Raw genomic sequence first — 17,903 nt, 5'->3', positions numbered from 1 at the left:
CCGCTGCCGGGCGGGCGGCCTCCTCCCCGCGGCGCCCGGCCCTCGGGAGCCCGGGGGCGGCCTGGGGCGCGCCGAGCCCGCGCGCCTCGCCTCTCCGGACCGTGAGGGGAATCATGCGCCGGGCTCGGGACGCCTGCAGCCCGTAGTCTGGGTCCCGCCCGGGTCCTCTCTTTTTCCTTCTTTTCCCCTTCGCCTCCGGTCTCCTTTCTGCTCCCCCGTATGCCCGCCCAGCCCTGCCCCCGCCGCTGAGGACAGGGGGAGGGTCTCGGCCTGCAGGCTCCCGCCCCGCCGGGGCCCGGGCGAGCATGGGCGGCAAGCAGAGCACAGCGGCCCGCTCGCGCGGCCCCTTCCCGGGGGTCTCCACCGACGACAGCGCCGTGCCCCCGCCGGGAGGGGCGCCCCACTTCGGGCACTACCGGGCGGGCGGCGGGGCCATGGGGCTCCGCAGCCGCTCGGTCAGCTCCGTGGCGGGCATGGGCATGGACCCCAGCACGGCCAGCGGGGTGCCCTTTGGCCTCTACACCCCCGCCTCCCGGGGGGCCGGCGACGCCGAGAGGGCGCCCGGCAGCGGAGGATCGGCGTCCGACTCCACCTATGCCCACGGCAATGGTTACCAGGAGACGGGTGGCGGTCACCATAGAGACGGGATGCTGTACCTGGGCTCCCGAGCCTCGCTGGCGGATGCTCTACCTCTGCACATCGCACCCCGGTGGTTCAGCTCGCACAGTGGTGAGTCCGCGGGCGCCGGAGGCCTCGGAGGGTGGGGTGCCAGGGAGGGCGCGCCGAGGTGCCCCGCACCTTCGCACGCGTGCACGCAAAAGGTCTGGAGGTAAAGTGCGCGACCTGGATCTGGCTGTCGTCCCCTTGGTTCCCGAAGCCAAGGGATGAATGGAATACCCACCCTTTAGAAATGAGGCTTTCTGAGAGGCCGAGGAGAGCCAGGTGTGTGAGGACTTCAGGCGTTGGTTCACTTGTGGATGCCTGTTGAAGTCTCATTCATTGGCCTCCCTGTCCTCCGAGAAGTCGGGCTGGTCGCAAGTCGGCTCCGTGCTTCCTTTCTGTTACTGCTGCATTGTGCTGGGCGCACCGGTAACACAGAAGGGATCCGGTTGGACCGAGCACCTCAGACAAAGGATGTGAAGAGAAGACTGGGGCCAAGCGGGGTTTGGATGAGGGCACTTGCTCTTGCTGGAGAAGTGGGCGCCCAGTTTTGCGGCTGTGCTGGAAATCTGAATGGTTTAAAATGGAGCGGCCGACAGGCTGCTGCCATAGACAGGTGTGGCCTGCTGGTCGCAGGGCCCAGCCAGGGAGCCTCCCTGGGAGGCTTTGCGGGACCGGGGCTCTGGTTACCCGTGCTGCGTGCAGTAGCAGCCTTGGCTCCGTGACTCTGGGATCCCTCCATCTTCTTTCTTCTCCTCCATGCTAAAGTGCTTGGGCATTCTGCATCTTTTTGTGACCAAGACATGGCAGTTCTCTTGCACTGCTCTTGGCACATGTCAGGGGGAAAGGAGGAGTCAAAGGACCTGGATGAATTCATTTTGTGAACTTCTGGTGACAGGTCAGCAAAAAGCTGGAGGAGGATTTCCTAGACTCTGGCAGGGCAGAGAAGACACAGCACGAGCTTCTGGAGGAAAACAGGTCTGTCTGCTTAGCTAACCTGAGAAACCAGGTTAGGCCTCCAGAAAATTGGTCAGAAGGGGCGTGGGGCCGCTATTTACTAATTGGTGAGTTGGAGTAAAGAAGTTAACATATTCAGACTCCTTTTGGCGACTCAGAAAATTTAGATACTGTGTAGAAGAAAGATTGCTCTATGGAGGATTTATCTGTTGGATCACTGCTTGCTCTTGTGAAATAGGGGAGACACTTTGGATCTCTATTTCTGGAAATAATGTTAATTTTTTTTTCAATTCTTTAAACTGATTGTGAAATGAGTTTTAGGAAGGAATAGTGACTAATTTAGGGTAATCCTTGAAACTGGCTTTTAATTTCTAGGATGGAATTTTAATCCCTGAACAGACTTCTAGATATCATTTGGACACTGCTCTGAAGAGATGTAGGGTGTGATTGCCTCTGGCACTTTCAGACATCATTTGATCAGCTGTAGACATCTTAAACTTAGTAATCTTCCTTATAAAATTTGGTCCAGAAAGGGTCAGGTGTATTTTTGAGGGGCTTGTAGTTAAATTTTTAAGAGAGCTGTCATTAGTGTCTGAGTTTAAACAGAAAAGCACTATAAGACAGTTCTCAAAAGTCACAGGTAGAATTTTGTGTGTTGCAGGAATGTAATCTTAGAGTAGGAGTTCCCTTTTTCCACTCAAATTTCTTTTCTGTCTTTTACCAGAAAGTTCTTTTTCCTTATTCCATCACCAGGTTCCATGCCAGAGTTATGAACTTGTATTCGGATTCTAAAATTTAGACTCTTCAGCTGTAAAACCTTAATTTTTTTTTTTTTTCTTTTTCCAGCTAGAGGTTAGGAAGAGCTGCTGAACCAGGGACTACAGGAAAAGTTGAAGCATATTAATCCCTTGAGGGATTGACATTGAAGTGTGTGTGGGGGGGGGCTGCTGTTAATATTTCAGGTAATATGGTCATCATAGGGCCATCCTGGCCTTTGCAGGCATTGAACATGCCGGGCTCTGCCCATTCAGCACCCCCACAAATTTCAGAGTGCTCCTGGTTGGGGCTTGATTGAGAACCACTGCCTTAGGGATTTGTTGTTTTATACAAGTGAAATAATTAGTTTTTCCTGTGCAGCTCATTTGAGAGGAACTTTGATGCTTCTCTTCTTCTGCACTGCTGGTTCTCTCTCGCCTTCTGAAACAGGCCACAAGCCCTTCCTTCCAGGACATCCCTTTCCTTTCTTGTTTGCTGCTCACTTGCTGTAAGACGAGAAACTTGTTTCCATCATGGGGCCTTTGGGTAAGGTCCCAGCAGTTCTCACTCTTGTGTCTGAGGAGCCAGAGGAGTAAGGATTTCAGGGCACGGTTGACTAGATGTCTGGAAGTTGTGATGTCGTTTGTGTTTGCAAGGTGCTTTTGGATCTCCTCATGAGCACAAAAAACAGTTGTCTGTGAAGTAGGGGAGTTCACTGAGCATGAGGCTTCCTCAGAGGGATTGAGCTGACACTGTGTCAAGGGGCAGAATGCTAGGGTCCCAGGAGCTGTGACCGTGGACGAGACACCTCACCTCTTTTAAGTCTTATCTTTGTTATTTTTAAAATACAGATAACAGCCTGTAAAGGTTGTTCCCCAAATCCTGTGAGGATACATGGCAGTCACATTTGCCTTCGCCAGGGTTGTGACCCTAGCTTGCACACTCTGTTCCCTTTGCCTGGAATGCTTTTCCTTCCATTCTGTACATGGATAACCTTTTATGATCCCTTGAGGCTTAACTTAAATTTCTCTTCGGGGACCACTCTTAAAAATTGCCTCCCTCCTGTCAGTCTCTTCCATCACTCACCTGTTACCTTAATAGCACTTAACACACCTTATTTATCCATTTACTCTTTCTGTTTACTTCATCTTAATTTTTACTCCATGAGAGCAAGACTGTGCCTCTTGATCACTGTTGTAACTCCTACACTCTGTGTGCCAGGCACAAATATTTGTTGAGTGAATGAATTTGAATGCTGTATGTCCATCATGTCATTACTCATCACTGTAACAGTAGGAGGTAAAATGTTTTTATTCCTATTTTACAGGTGAGGAAACTGAGGTGTAGAGGGAGGTTAAGGAACACATTAGCTGTCCCACAAGGCCGGACAGCTAATGGGAGGCAGAGCTGGGATTGCAGTGCAGGCCTGCCAGCGTCAGAATCCATTTGACCTCTTAGCCATTACCCTCTGCTTCCTCTCATCCTAAAACAGAAGGAAGCTGGGGAACCTTGTGGAAATCTCACTGGCCTGCTTGTCAGAGGGCTGGGCTCCTCTCCTGCTTGGGCTGCTCCTTAACTGCCTGACTTGTGACCTTGTGCACGTGAGTCATTTCACCTCAAAGTCAACCGTTTCTCCACCTGTTAAAATGAAGATAATACTTGCTCTGCCCACCTTACCGGGTCACTGTTGTGGCCTCACGAGAGGCTGTTTACGAAAGCCGAGTAACTTGCCGTGGGAAGTTCTTATCTTACAGGGGTCACTTCTGTAGTTCTCTGCCTTCTTTCACCTCCTCAGAATCTGCTGGGCAGAGAGAATCGTGGGGACTCTTTGTCCAGAATGAAAGCAAGTGCCCTCTGCTGAAATCTGACCTGTATTGAGGGGGCCATCTGTAGTTAACAAATGCCATTTGAGAAGAGCCGCCTGATAGAGTCCGAGTCCCTTCTTTTCCACATTAAAATGTGTTTTGCTATAAGGTTTTTTACTCCTCTAATGGTTGTCTGGGTGGTATTCTGGAGGTCTGGTCATCTTTTTATAGTCCCGTTTAATTCAGAATGCAGATTGCCAAATGTTGGGGGGAAATACAGAGACCCAGCATGTTGGAAGGAAGAGGTTGCCCGGTTCCGGGGCCTGAGTATAAAATGGCCGGTCGTTGAGATTTCCCTCTGCCTTCTTAGTCATATATGTGTATACATGTGCGTGTTCAGGAAACTAAACTGTTCTCTCTTGTCACCAGGCCATCAAAGGGGCCAGTAGAAGGTGACTTTTGCTAAGTCTTTGAACCTGCCAGCAGGATATTTCATGGGTTCTGTTGGCTGGCAATCTGGGGTTCTCAAGTGATTTGATCTTCTCTATTCTTAAATAGAGAGAGTTGCCAATCCCATTGGAGTAGATCAGAAAGCCTCTTTGTGCCTCACTCTAGGTGTGCTGGATGTAATGGTCCTTTCCATGGATTCTGGAGAAGGAAAACCATTCTGTGGCCTCCAAGTAGCAGGATGAGTCCTTGCCCTGCAAAAGTTCTATTCTTAATGAAGACTAGTTTTTTTTTTTTTTGAAGACTTTTTACAAAGCAGAGTTTTTAGCTCTCTGTTACCATGAGGGCTTGTTTGCTATAAAAGAAAAGTAGGGTTCCCTTGAGGAGAAGATCATTTCTTGAAGGTTGCAGTTACTTCTTCCTCATTGGGGTTTGAAAGATGTTGCAAAAAAACAGTGGTTTCACTCTGTTATGGGATGTATACATTTTGCCATTAAACAGAGACACACCAGTGTCGACCCACTCCAGTACTCTTGCCTGGAAAATCCCATGGGTGGAGGAGTCTGGTAGGCTGCAGTCCATGGGGTCGCTAAGAGTCGGACACGACTGAGCGACTTCACTTTCATGCTTTGGAGAAGGACATGGCAACCCACTCCAGTGTTCTTGCCTGGAGAATCCCAGGGATGGAGGAGCCTGGTGGGCTGCCATCTATGGGGGCGCACAGAGTCAGACACGACTGAAGCGACTTAGCAGCAGCACCCCAAATAGGTCACAAGGAATACTCTCTGAACCAAAGCCACTCTTTACCAGAAATGCAACTCTAGTTGCTTTTGGGAAAAGGAACATGCTTTTTTTTTACAGATATGATATTCAACCCAAGTTTATTGGGCACTTATATTTTAGCAAACCCAATTTTAAAACTAAACTTCAATTTTGACAGTTTCAAAATTGGGGGAAATGTCATAGGGAAGTGGTGGTAACTTAAATGGGCTCTTGGTCTCGCTCTTACTAACCCTTAAGTAGGGGGTGTTTTTAATGACTAGGTCACTGAGGTTGTGGTACCAAAATTTCGAAGTTAGTCCAAAACTTAAATCCTGTTACTAGTCTTGCAATGAATGCTTACAAATTTTCGTCTGTCTCTTTTCCAGGCTTTGTCCTGGCCTGTCTCAATCAGATGGTTCCTAGTGATGACGGTGGGTGTAGGCTTGAGTATGAGACCTGGCCGTTTTCACCTCTGAACCTTTATTTCCTCACAAGGTTACATGTTTATCCTTGAAACCAACAGTTGGGTTCCTGATTTTGATAGGTTGAATGGATAAGGGGTGAGTTGTGGGTGTGAGTGAATAACCTAAAGAACAACCCTCAAGTGTGAAGCAAATAAAGAACCAAGTTGAATCTTAAAGCAGCAGCTGGGGTACTTTATAGACTGGTGAGACTGTTTACCTTGAGATCTCCCTGGAGTTGCTGGAATTGAGAGTACAGCCTTGCTCTGCTGGGAGTAAAGAGGAAGGAGGAGTTGGCTGCGCCCTGTAAAGTTAGAGGAGGCATGGTAAGAATTTATAGTGCACTCCCAAATCTGTAGTGAGAAGGAGGCAGATGCGAACGCCAAGCTCTCCTGATTTCTGTGAATGGTTCACAGGGTTTGCAAACTTGACTCTGCCCAGTATTCTCCAGAGCCTCGTTAACAAATGCAGCTCCCAGAGTTCAGTAGAACCTGAATTTGTCACAAATGATTCTAAAAATGTAGTCAGAATACCCTCTATAAATGAAAGGCACCCCTACCATGGATTTAACTTTTCTCTCCCCAGAGAACTCCGAATGCTTCTCTTATGCATTCATCCCTTTCAGCATCTCTAAACTAGATTCCCGAGTGGAATCCACACAGCTCTTGTCTTCTGTTGCTCCCAGAGGGTGTAGCCATCCAGCAAGAGCATTGTTCAGGTTTTGCCCATTTTCTCTCACGCGGAACCAAGCGTTTTTCTCCTGCAGGCAGGCCTCAGCCAGTCTGCCCTGGTCCCCAGTTGCTCCGAACAGAAGGTGGTTGGGGCAGGGTCCCCTCCTCCGTGCTCCTCCTCCCCTGGTTTTTTCTCTGGAGGCGTGTGTGCTGTTAGCTGCTTGTGCTGCAGGAGGGCTTCCTGAGTTACATCCTCTTTCTTCTATCCCCAGCCTGGAAGCTAGACAAGTCAAGCTCTTAGGATAAATCCAGACTTTAACGTGGACAAAACACCTTTTTCATTTTAATTTTTAATTGACAAAGTATGAAACTGTATGTGTAGATCTGTTGAACTGAGACATTGATTTATTCAACTGAGACTGATTGCTTCCAGTGTCCCTGGGTGCCGGGCATGTATACTTGTGGTGAAGGTGAGTAGCATTACTTTGTTCTTTCTAAGAATTTTTGCTTCCTCACTCCTCTGAGAGAGAGTCTGCATACTGCAGCCCGTGGCAGATTTGGCCTCCTTCTTCGTTCCCCTGTTGAACACACAGGCAGGTTTGCGTGCTTGCCCATGAGGTGCTACAGGGATGGTCTCCTGCCTGCCCTTGGCTCACACTTTCCCTTCTTTCCTCAGTCCTCTGCGCTGGGGCAGGTCATCTGTTCTTTGCGTTTCCAGTCAAGCGCCTACTAAGAAGAAATTCCTCATATGTGCCAACATGAGCGGTCCTCTTCTCAATGGAAATTGCAAAAGAAAAACATTTTTTTGAAATTAGCTTTGCCTTTCAGTATCTTTGTCATCCCTAGAGCCTCTTTTCTTTCTGGTCACTGAACACTGTTTTCACTGTGCCTTATTCACCACTCTTTTAACCCATGTCTGTGAAATTTATCCTAAGCCAAAACGTACTTAAGGAAATGTAAGTAAGAGTTTCTCCTCCTTGGTCTTGTGTTTGTCTGTGAGCTCCACAACATTGACACTTTAGTGCTGTTTTAAGTTATTTTTGAAGGCGGTGCTGGTGACCAAAATGTTATTTCTCACCCAGAAATTTTAAAATCTGTTTTATATTTGAGGTGTTTTTTTTTTTTTTTTTTAACCCAAAGTAAAGAATATACGATGTTCCATGCTGAAAGACTTTATATAGACTTTGGCTGTTGAGGTGATCCCTTAGTCTCTGAAGGATAATCTTTGGAGAAACCTCTCCTTGCATTTCCGTGTATTTGGCCTCTTGGTTTTGGTGAATTACACTCGCTTTACCATGGCTCCAGCTTGCTTATTGATCATACCTTCAGCCCTCTACAAAATGTAATTAAATAAGCCATGCTTCAAAAATAGTTGTTCTGTCATTAGTCACCTCTGTATTGTACAGTGTCTTTTAAGGTCGAAGTTGATTTTTAACATGTGGAGAAATTTAAATCTGGAGTCGCCCACACCATCTGAGACAGAGGTAGGAGGAGAATGCAAAGCTGAGACCCCCGAGACCTTAGCCCGCTTGGTCATTTTGCCCACATTTCTCCAGTGTTTGGAGAACACCCCTAATCCCCCACCCCTGCTGAGATGGTGCTTTTCCGTAGAGAAAGCTGTCAGGATTCTTTATCTTGATTCCCACCTTAGTGCTCCAGGAGTCCTGCAGGGATTTGAGGCAGCCCTAGGGATTCCAGTCTGAACCGATGGAGCATTTGGTCCACCATAAATACAGGTGAGTGTTCTGTAATATTGCTGTATTCTCTTTAGATCATACACACTTCTAATGCCCTCGAAGGTACAGCACCATCTAAGTCAGCTTTTCAGGGAAACTGTGTGACAGCACTTGCCCACTACTGTAATAAGCATCACGAAATGTAATGTTAGATTTCCTCAGTCCTGTCAGGAATGGCTGAAAGACTGATACCATTGCAGCCAGTGGCCCTGATGAACTCTGGTTAAATTCAAGGCCTGTGTTCAGGACTGGCTTGCAAGCTAGCTGCCTTCCATCTTAATATCTGAACAAGCCCAGTCATGTTGGCTATGTTTAATCCATCTATTTCCTGCTGCTGCTGCTAAGTCGCTTCAGTCGTGTCCAACTCTGTGCGACCCCATTTCCTACCTCCTCTCAAATGCAGAGGCCAAATGCAATGTAAAAGAATAGTGAATCTAAGTATCTCCAGTATTTTGAGGTATAGGAATCTCCTATGAAGTGGCAGACCTTTGAGAAATAGTATTATGCGCTGTTCTGTTTTTGCTGTGGCTTTGGAAAACCTTTGGATTCTTCTACTGAACATTTGTTTGGAAAAAAAAATCTTTTTAATGAAACAGTGTGAGTCACAGAGCAGCCACTCCTTCTCATAATAGCATTTCTCACCAGGGGAATTTTTGGTAGCTATTGGGGGAGGATTTGAGTAGGTTGTGGAAGATAAATCCCTTGGTCGAACATAGCCAAAGGGCTGCCATATCAGAACTCTTGGTGCTTTCCGTGCTGACAGGAGGCCCTGAATTCAAAGGGCAGGACAGCAGAATAGAACGGGGAAGGCCTGTGCTCAGAGAACTGTCACAGTGCCCTGACCAGTGAGGCTGGCGTTTCAGCATTCAGACTCTCCATTAAAACAGCATCGTAGTGTAAAAGGACCATGAAGCAGACTCCTTGGGTTAGAGGGCCTGAGACTGTGTACTAGAACACTATTTCTGGATTAAGGGATGACTGTGGTCCTAATGATGAGTCTCGTAAAAGCCACAAGCATGCCTGCTTTTTCCACATTGTGAAATGGTGGCATGGCGCCTGGCGCTGACGGCCTCACACAGAGAGGATCCGCACAGGGTCTGTGCTCGTAAGACTTCAGGTCTAATAAGCACTTAGAATAACACTCTGTGAACCCTAGAGCCAGTGTCTTTGTGGAATGGTGAAGAGGGGATGCTAGAGACACCGAGACTTAGAACAAGCCAGGGTTATACTACCAACATCCAGAATGCCTGTCTTCAGCCTCTCTGCCCGCCAGAACCCGAGTTTTCACCGTTTCCAACTTGAGTGACTTAACAGTACTTCTTCGGTCCTCGTGTCTGAACCACGTCTTATGTAAGCTACAGACGAAGGAAAGTCTGAAAGGTTATTACAACTGTTGAGATTTGCTTTCCTTTGGAAAGTCAGAGCTGTCTCCATTCCGTGTTTTCCTGGCTTTGTACTTTTCTTCAAAGCCTTTTACCAGTTCCAAGTCTCCAGAGCTCAGTGAGGGGGAACAGGAAGCCAGCGTTTGATGCCTAAGAGCCAGCAATAACTAAGAGAAAAGGGCAGAAGCAGGGAACTGGGAGGGCGAGTTGTGGGCCTTGAAGGTATCCAGGCCTCTAGGATTATAGATACATCCTGCAGAGACGACTTTAACCAACTTGCTCAAACAAGGAAAAACCAGTAGGAACCTCTGTTCTGAGAATTCAAATTTCTCTTTGATGATATAGTGGGGCTCAATATTTTTAATTGATGGCATGATTACAAAATACCTTTTCCCTAAAGAGTTCAAAACAATTTCTAAAAAATGATTATCACTTTTATAAAATAGCGGAATAACTTTGCTCTCTTTTCCTGGAGGGTCCCCAGGGTACATCTTGTCATGGGATCCAGGCTGGAGCCTGACCCTTCCTTTTCCTGTCCATTCACATGAGATGAACTCTGTGAAGCCCCAGCCCTGTGACTGCAAGATGGAAGGGTCACAGGGCTTTGTGCTCTTTCAGTTTCGGTTTCACTTGCATATTTTAGGAAATCAAATAGTGTGACTCTGAATAGGAATTCTTGTCTCTTGGAATCTTTTCAAAAATGAGCTGTTTCAGGCATTCAAGAGAGAATGTGCTAACCTACCAAGCAGATAAGTAAATAGAACATTATAGATGTAATTGTATGGACCTCACGGGATTCATAGGTTTCTCCTTCCCTTTCCAAAGGTAACCTCTGCCCTGATTCTCCTGTTGATCATCCTATATATGTTCCTACTTTTTACTCCCTGTTTCTATCTAAAATAGTATTTACAGCATTCAATTTAAACTTCATAATGTCTCATCTTTTTATATCTCTGTCTATAGATATACCTCAAGATTGGATTTGAGACCTGTAAATCCACTGTCCTATTTGCTGCTCTAACACGTTCATCTTTGCTGCTCTTCTCTATTGTATGACTGTAGCATAAATATCACCGTTTACCCATCCATTCTCTTGGATATCAGTGGATATTAAAGTTATTTTCAGTTACTTTGAGAATATTTTGCTGTTTCCTTGCATATTTGAGTGAGAGTTTTTCTAGAGTACATTCTTAGTCATGAGATCGCTGGGTCCATAGGCTCATCAAGATGCTCCAACTCCTGATTAAATACTGCCCAGTAGATGACCAGTGTGCTGGTACCAATTTTATACTCCCCAGATAGCATATATTCACTTGTTCCATGTTCTTGCCGAAACTTGATATTGTTATACTTGAATTTTTGGCAAGCTCTAGTAAGTGTGAGATGGTGTATCATTGTGATTTTTGTTATTTATATACATAGGAAATTAATATGCTAGTGTATTTTTAATTATCATGCTTGTTCATGTCTTTTAACCATCCATATTGGATGGTTCCTCCTTTTCTTGGTAGTCCATATAATATGAATTTGTGTTTTTGTTTCATTTGTTCCCAGATACACATCTGAAGCATATGTTATACAGATGTCTGTCTCCCAGTTTTTGGGTTACCTCTTTATTCTCTTTGCATTTCTTTTGGTTAATTTACCTTTAATATAATATTCCAATGTTTTCCCTCATGGCTTATGCATTTTGTGTCTTAAGAAAGGTTGTCTTTCCCTGAGGTCAGAAGAGATATCTTACATTATCTTCTGAAAGTTTCTGAATTTTTGTCTTTCATATTTCAGTCCTTAAGCTATGGAGAATTAAGTTGTTTGAATGGGATAAGATAAGGATATCTTTTCCTTCTTCCATATGAATAGTCATCTCTCCCAACAGCAAGTGAAGAATGGTAAAGCCTTCTCCTACTGATTTGCAAAGCTACCTTTATCAAGTTTCCAAATACCTCTATCCAAATAATCAAGTTTCCTTCCAGGCATAGGTTTGTTCCTGGGCTTTTTGTTCTGTTCCATTGGCCAAGTTGTCTATCCTTGGGCTAATGCTTTCTTAATTACTGTAGTTTTGTCTTGCTGTGTAGAAGGGCAAATCCTTTCAACTTGTTATTTATTCTCTTTCAAAGCTGTGTTGTCTAAATAAAGCTTTCTAGGGGACAAAGAAGGGAATCCGGATAGAATCAGCAAAATGAAGTACAGAGTACCAGGAACTGCTCTGTTTATAGCTGTTTTTCTTAGTGACAGGACATCTGGCAAACTGACCCTAGTGGGCAGTTACAAAATTTTTCCCCTACTATATTGCACAAACAATAACATTTCCCTATGTCTTTGTATTGTAAGCAGCAGAATAAACAGTTCTGTATGTTACAGACAACAACAATAAAAACAACACAAACTGGTTAGTTATTTTTGGTGCTTTTTGCTTCCATATAAAATTTAAAATCAGCTTTGACAGCTTTTGTGGGGAAGGAACTGTTAGGATATTTATTGGAGTTTTACGTTGAGTTTATCAATTGCCGTCTATATAAAATTGCGTCTACCCATGAACCTGATGGGAATGGACCCAACAGATAAAAGAATTTTTTTTTTTTACTTTTTTTAAACTTTGAAATAATTTCAGACTCATAGAAGAAGCCAAAGGAGATCCACTCCAGTACTCTTGCCTGGAAAATCCCATGGACGGAGGAGCCTGGTGGGCTGCAGTCCATGGGGTCGCCAAGAGTGGGACACGACTGAGCCCCTTCACTTTAACTTTCATGCATTGGAGAAGGAAATGGCAACTCACTCCAGTGTTCTTGCCTGGAGAATCCCAGGGACGGGGGAGCCTGGTGGGCTGCCTTCTTTGGGGTCGCACAGAGTCGGACACGACTGAAGCAACTTAGCAGCAGCAGCAACAGCAGACTTATAGAAAAGTTGCAAAATGCAGAATAAATGTTGCATTTCCATTAGCCAGAATTTTCAAATGTTACTGGAAAGACTTAAGTAGTTGAATATCCACCAAGTTCTTGACTTTGCAAGGCAGCTTAAAGTCCTAATACATGAAGCATCTCAAGTCTGAGGAATCTACATTGATCTGTTGCTAGGAATGGGAGAACCACATGACGTTAAAGTGACGTGATGTCTGAAGGGGTGGCTGGGCCTCACATGGAGATCTGCTTTCTCCCGAGTTGGTCTGTGTCCTTATGTGATTTGATGTAATCAGGCCCCAGTCTCTGCTCCCCTGGTGTGTGCTGTGCTGTCAGTTCAGTTCAGCTCAGTCTCTCAGTCGTGTCCGATTCTTTGTGATGACCCCATGAATCGCAGCACATCAGGCCTCCCTGTCCATCACCATCTCCCGGAGCTCACTCAGACTCAGGTCCATCAAGTCCGTGATGCCATCCAGCCATCTCATCCTCTGTCATCCCCTTCTCCTCCTGCCCCCAATCTCTCCCAGCATCAGAGTCCTTTCCAATGAGTCAACTCTTCGCATGAGGTGTCCAAAGTACTGGAGCTTCAGCTTTAGCATCATTCCTTCCAAAGAAATCCCAGGGTTGATCTCCTTCAGAAAGGACTGGTTGGATCTCCTTGCAGTCCAGGGGACCCTCAAGAGTCTTCTCCAACACCACAGTTCAAACGCATCAATTCTTCGGCGCTCAGCCTTCTTCACAGTCCAACTCTCACATCCATACATGACCACAGGAAAAACCATAGCCTTGACTAGACGGACCTTAGTCGGCAGAGTGATGTCTCTGCCTTTGAATATGCTATCTAGGTTGGTCATAACTTTTCTTCCAAGGAGTAACCGTCTCTTAATTTCATGGCTGCAGTCACCATCTGCAGTGATTTTGGAGCCCCAAAAAATAAAGTCTGACACTGTTTCCGCTGTTTCCCCGTCTATTTCCCATGAGCTGTGCTGTGATCTCTGCTAAAAGAGGGGCTTCTTGCTTTCAGTTGAGAGTCTTAAGACAGCTAGAGGCTGGGTAATTCCGGTCAAGTCTGCCTCAGTATCACCTGAGAATGTCTTTTGGAGACTTGACTTCGAGTCAGAGGTTCCTGTATGGGGGATGCCTGCAGTGAGACACCCCTTCCTGGAAGACAACTATGCTTACCAGTGTATCACCAGTGCACACGAGACACCCCTTCTTGGGAGAGGCAGTGTGGGGTGGTGGTTAAGGTTAAGTGAGGCTTATAATAATTATATCTTTCATATGTACTTTGTATCAATTTATTGAGCTTATTGACATATCCACCTCTCTCAAAACAGTGCCCAGAGGATGGTAAGTGATCAGTAAAAGTAACTACTTAATGTCTCTGGGTAAAGCTGAGTAATTATCTAAAGAGCTCGAATCTTTTTTCATTAGATTCATCTGTAGGTACCTTATAGTTTTTGTTATTGCTGTAAGTATTATTTAAAATGTTTTTATAACTATTTCAGGTTTCTGGTATATTCAGCAGACTTGCTGAACTCTTGTAGGTCTAATAGTTTTAATGGAAAGCATCAACAGAGAAAATCCAAGCGAGTCACATTGGTAAATAATAACTTTTGTTTCTTCTTTTCTAATTCTCTTGTGTGTCACTCCTCTTTCCTACTTTAGGATTGCTGACAACTTCCTGTGTTAAAGAGTTTATTTGAATCTATATAACCATGGGCATTCTTGTTTTCCTCCTAGTGAAGAAAGTGCTTCTTGCATTAAAAGCATTGTCTGTGTTTTTGTTGGATAGCCTTCATTCCCTCAAAGGTGAATTCCCTTGTGTTTTTAATTTGTTAAATTAAATATTTCAAATGGCTATTTTATCAGATTTTCCCTTGCATTTATTCAGATTGTTTTTCTTTATTGTTTTTCTTTATTATTTCACGTACTTTTTCTTCTGGTCTATTTTGTTTGGTATTAATGTCAGTATTCTTTTTGTAACTGTTTGCTGGTATCTTTTCCTGTCCTTTTATTTTCAGTCCCTGTGTCCTCATGTCTTAGATGTATCTTCTGTAAATGACAGATAGTCAGATTTTTTTTCAAGCTAATCTGAGACTTTTAATTGGCAAATTTAATTCATTTTAAAAATACTGGGAATACAACTATATGTTAATTTAATATCTTACTATATATAGTTATTTCGTGTTATATATCATGTTTTTTGTTTGCGTTTTTCTGCTTTCCTTCCTTCTACTATATAAGTTTTCGTTATCTCCATTTGGGAACTTTCAGTTCTTTTAGAGGCTACTCTTAAATTTTTGGCCTGCATGTTTGAAAATAATCTAATGTTAAATTAATATCACTTCTCTCTTCCCAAATAAAAAAGAACCCACAGTTTGTCTTAAACATCGTTGATATTGAGTATTCTAATTCCACTTCATTCTGTTTTTGCACTCTAGAATTAGCCTCTTATTTGATAATGTCTGCTTGGTTGGAGTCACCCACCTGCTTAGCAGATTTTTTGCCTCCTGTTCCTTCTTTCATCATTCTTCATCCTTCTGAGTTAATTCCCTTCTTGTAGAGGTAGGCATTACATTTTTTCAGTGAGAATATGTTAAACACTTCATAAAATTTTTATTTATTTATTTTTGCCTGTGCTGGGTCCTCGTTGCAGCACATGGGCTTTCTCTAATTGCAGTGAACATGGGCTTCTTGTGGTAGCTTCTTTTGTTGCAGAGCACGGGCTTCTGGGCACTTGTCTAGCTCACTAGTTGTGGTGTGCAGGCTCAGTGGGTATAGCACATGGGCTCCAGAGCACAGGGTCAGCAGCTGTGGTAAATGCCCATAGCATGTGAGGTCTTGGCTCCTGGACCAGGGGTCGAACCCATGTCTCCTGCATTACAGGAGGATTCTTCTTCTTTTTTAAAAAAATATTTATTTGACTGCCAGGTTTTAATTTTGGAGTGTAGGGTCTTTTTAGTTGTGGTATGTAGGATCTAGTTTCCTGACCAGGGATTGAACCCAGGCCCCTTGTGTTGGGAGCGCAGAGTCTTAGCCACTGGAATACCAGGAAAGTCCTGACAGGTGGATTCTTAACTGCTAGACCACCAGGGAAGTTCCTAAACACTCCTTTTTTGCTTGCAAATAAAAAAAAGTTTTTATTTGCTGTAACTATTGAGTGATAATTTAGCAGAGTATAAAAATCTGTTTTGGCAGTAATTTTTTTCTCAGCAATTGGGCCATGTTATTCCATTTCATTATCTTCTAGTTTTTGATATTGCAATTGAGAATTCTGATTCTCAGCTCTAAACAGTTAATTTGTGTTTTCTCTTAACTGCTTTATAATCTTTGTTCCTGGTATTCTGCAAATTTACTGTTGTGTGTCCAGGGTTTGATCTATTTCTATATTTCTTGCTTGCTTTTTGTCCTTGAATATGAGAGTTCATGTCTTTCAAAATGTACAAGAAGTACTCAGCCATGTATCCCTTCATATTTTGCCTTTGTTTTATTGTCTCCCGTCTTTGCTTTTGAGAATCTCAGAAGTCATGTATCGGACCTTTTTCTATCCTTTGTGTTTCTTAAACAGTTGCATATTTTCCAACTCTGTATTTCTGGGTGCTGCGCTCTTTCTTATTGCTTCCCTGGTGGCTCAGACAGTAAAGCATCCGCCTGCAATGAGGGACACCTGGGTTTGATCCCTGCGTCAGGAAGATCCCTGGAGGAGGGCATGGCAGCCCACTCCAGCAATCTTGCCTGGAGAATCCCCATGGACAGAGGAGCCTGGCGGGCTGCAGTTCATGGGGTCGCAGAGTCAAACATAATTAAGCACTGATTGACTGACCTTTCAGTATAGTAATTCTTTCTTACCTACTTTTTTTTAACCTGCTCATTGAGTTTTATGTTTCATTGAACTACATTTTAAATTCCTTGTAGGTTGTTTACTTTTTTCCTTCAATTGTGTAAAAAGACTTTTTCACCAGTAAATCATCTTTTCTGGTTCTAGTTTTTCTCTTTGGGAAAATCAGTGGGGTTAGCTAGCTGTGTTCTGTTCTCTCTTCCTGCTCAGAAGTTCCGTAAAGCCTTATCAGTGGCATCATACTGTTGAGTGAACGCTAGGGAAACTGGAAGCCCATCTTCATTTTGTTCTCTACTCCCAGAGGAAGAGTGCCTCCTGAGTCACATAGGGCAGGCTTTGGGCACTGTGCCTCTTGGGGGCCCACAGCGCTGGCGGGGTCTGTTTCTATGGCAGTAGAGGACCTACCTCTTTCTCTGTCCTCGGGATATGCAGAGGGAAGTTACAGGGTAAACTTTTAGGGCTTTCCATTTTTTTTCTCCATGAGGCTGGACATGTTCCCTTTCTTCTGTCTGGTGTAGTTGCACCGTCCAGTATAGTAGCCTCTGGTCACGTATGGCTGTCAGTATGGGGAAAGAATACAGAAAGGGTGTTGCGCTCTGAGGATGATTTACGGGGTGAAGTGGTAAACCCAAGCTTACTTGTCTCACCTGTAATTCGGTACCATGGGGAGAGGGTGAGTAGAGAAGTGAAATGAACCTAATGTTGAATAAACCCCGGGGAACATGGAAAACGATTACCGCATGGGTCTATTGATTGTATGCAATTGTGATTAAACTGAGAATAGGGAAGATGGGTTGTGAATGGAGAAAACCAGCCCAAGGTCTTACCACTTGAAGTCTGACTCAGATTGGAAATTCCTTGTAATGAAACCATCTTTCTCCACCCCCCTAAATTGCCATCTCATTTTCCTGTGAGTTGCAATAGAACCTTCAGGACTCTCAAGAAAAGAGGCACCTCCTTTCTTCAAATATGCACACCCACCACATATGCACACCCACACCTTCTTCAAATTTAGCACCATTTCGCAGTGACTGGACTCAAGATAGACCAAAACTAAGAACAACGTGGGTCATACTAGCCTGGCCCCTGCAGGTTGTAAAGAGAGGGAAAGAGCCAGTGACCCTAACCTTGTTTTTGGCCTGTGAAAAAGAACTGCTGAAAACATACCTTACAGGACTTCCCTGGTGGTTCAGTGGCCAAGACTCTGCATTCCCAGTGCAGACGGGAATAGATCCCTGGTCAGGGAACTAGATCCCACATGCCGCAACTGAAGATCGCACATGCTGTAACTAAGACCTGGCGCAGCCAAATAAATATTTAAAAACCCCAAAACATACTCAGTCTTTATTATGGAGGCTGCAAGCACTCAGCATCCTCAACACAGTGCTCAGGTGCCCAGTTCAGACTAACTAGCTGGAGTTGGCGTGTGAGACTAAGCCTGTTGTTTGCTAGGATTTGAACTTGAGGTTTGCTATTCTGAGAATGAGCATTGTTCTGGTTGATTGCAGAGTACCTATTATGAGCTAGG

General features: G+C 44.6%; 1 protein-coding gene across 4 annotated transcripts in view; it reads left to right on the top strand.

Moving 5' to 3' along the window:
• The window catches only part of ZNRF1 (zinc and ring finger 1), an 89,498-nt gene continuing 71,595 nt past the window's right edge, over positions 1 to 17,903 (top strand). For all 4 annotated transcript variants that reach the window (XM_040253558.1, XM_040253555.1, XM_040253557.1 and 1 more), the window contains exon 1: positions 1 to 729. In XM_040253558.1, coding sequence (XP_040109492.1) covers positions 306 to 729 — 424 coding nt within the window. In that variant the 5' untranslated portion in view covers positions 1 to 305. The remainder of the gene's footprint in view (positions 730 to 17,903) is intronic.

Source organism: Oryx dammah, unplaced genomic scaffold, assembly GCF_014754425.2.
Source record: "Oryx dammah isolate SB20612 unplaced genomic scaffold, SCBI_Odam_1.1 HiC_scaffold_13, whole genome shotgun sequence".
Classification (NCBI taxonomy): domain Eukaryota; kingdom Metazoa; phylum Chordata; class Mammalia; order Artiodactyla; family Bovidae; genus Oryx; species Oryx dammah.
Note: the sequence above shows the minus strand (reverse complement) of the source record. Positions and strands in the feature narration are given on the sequence as shown.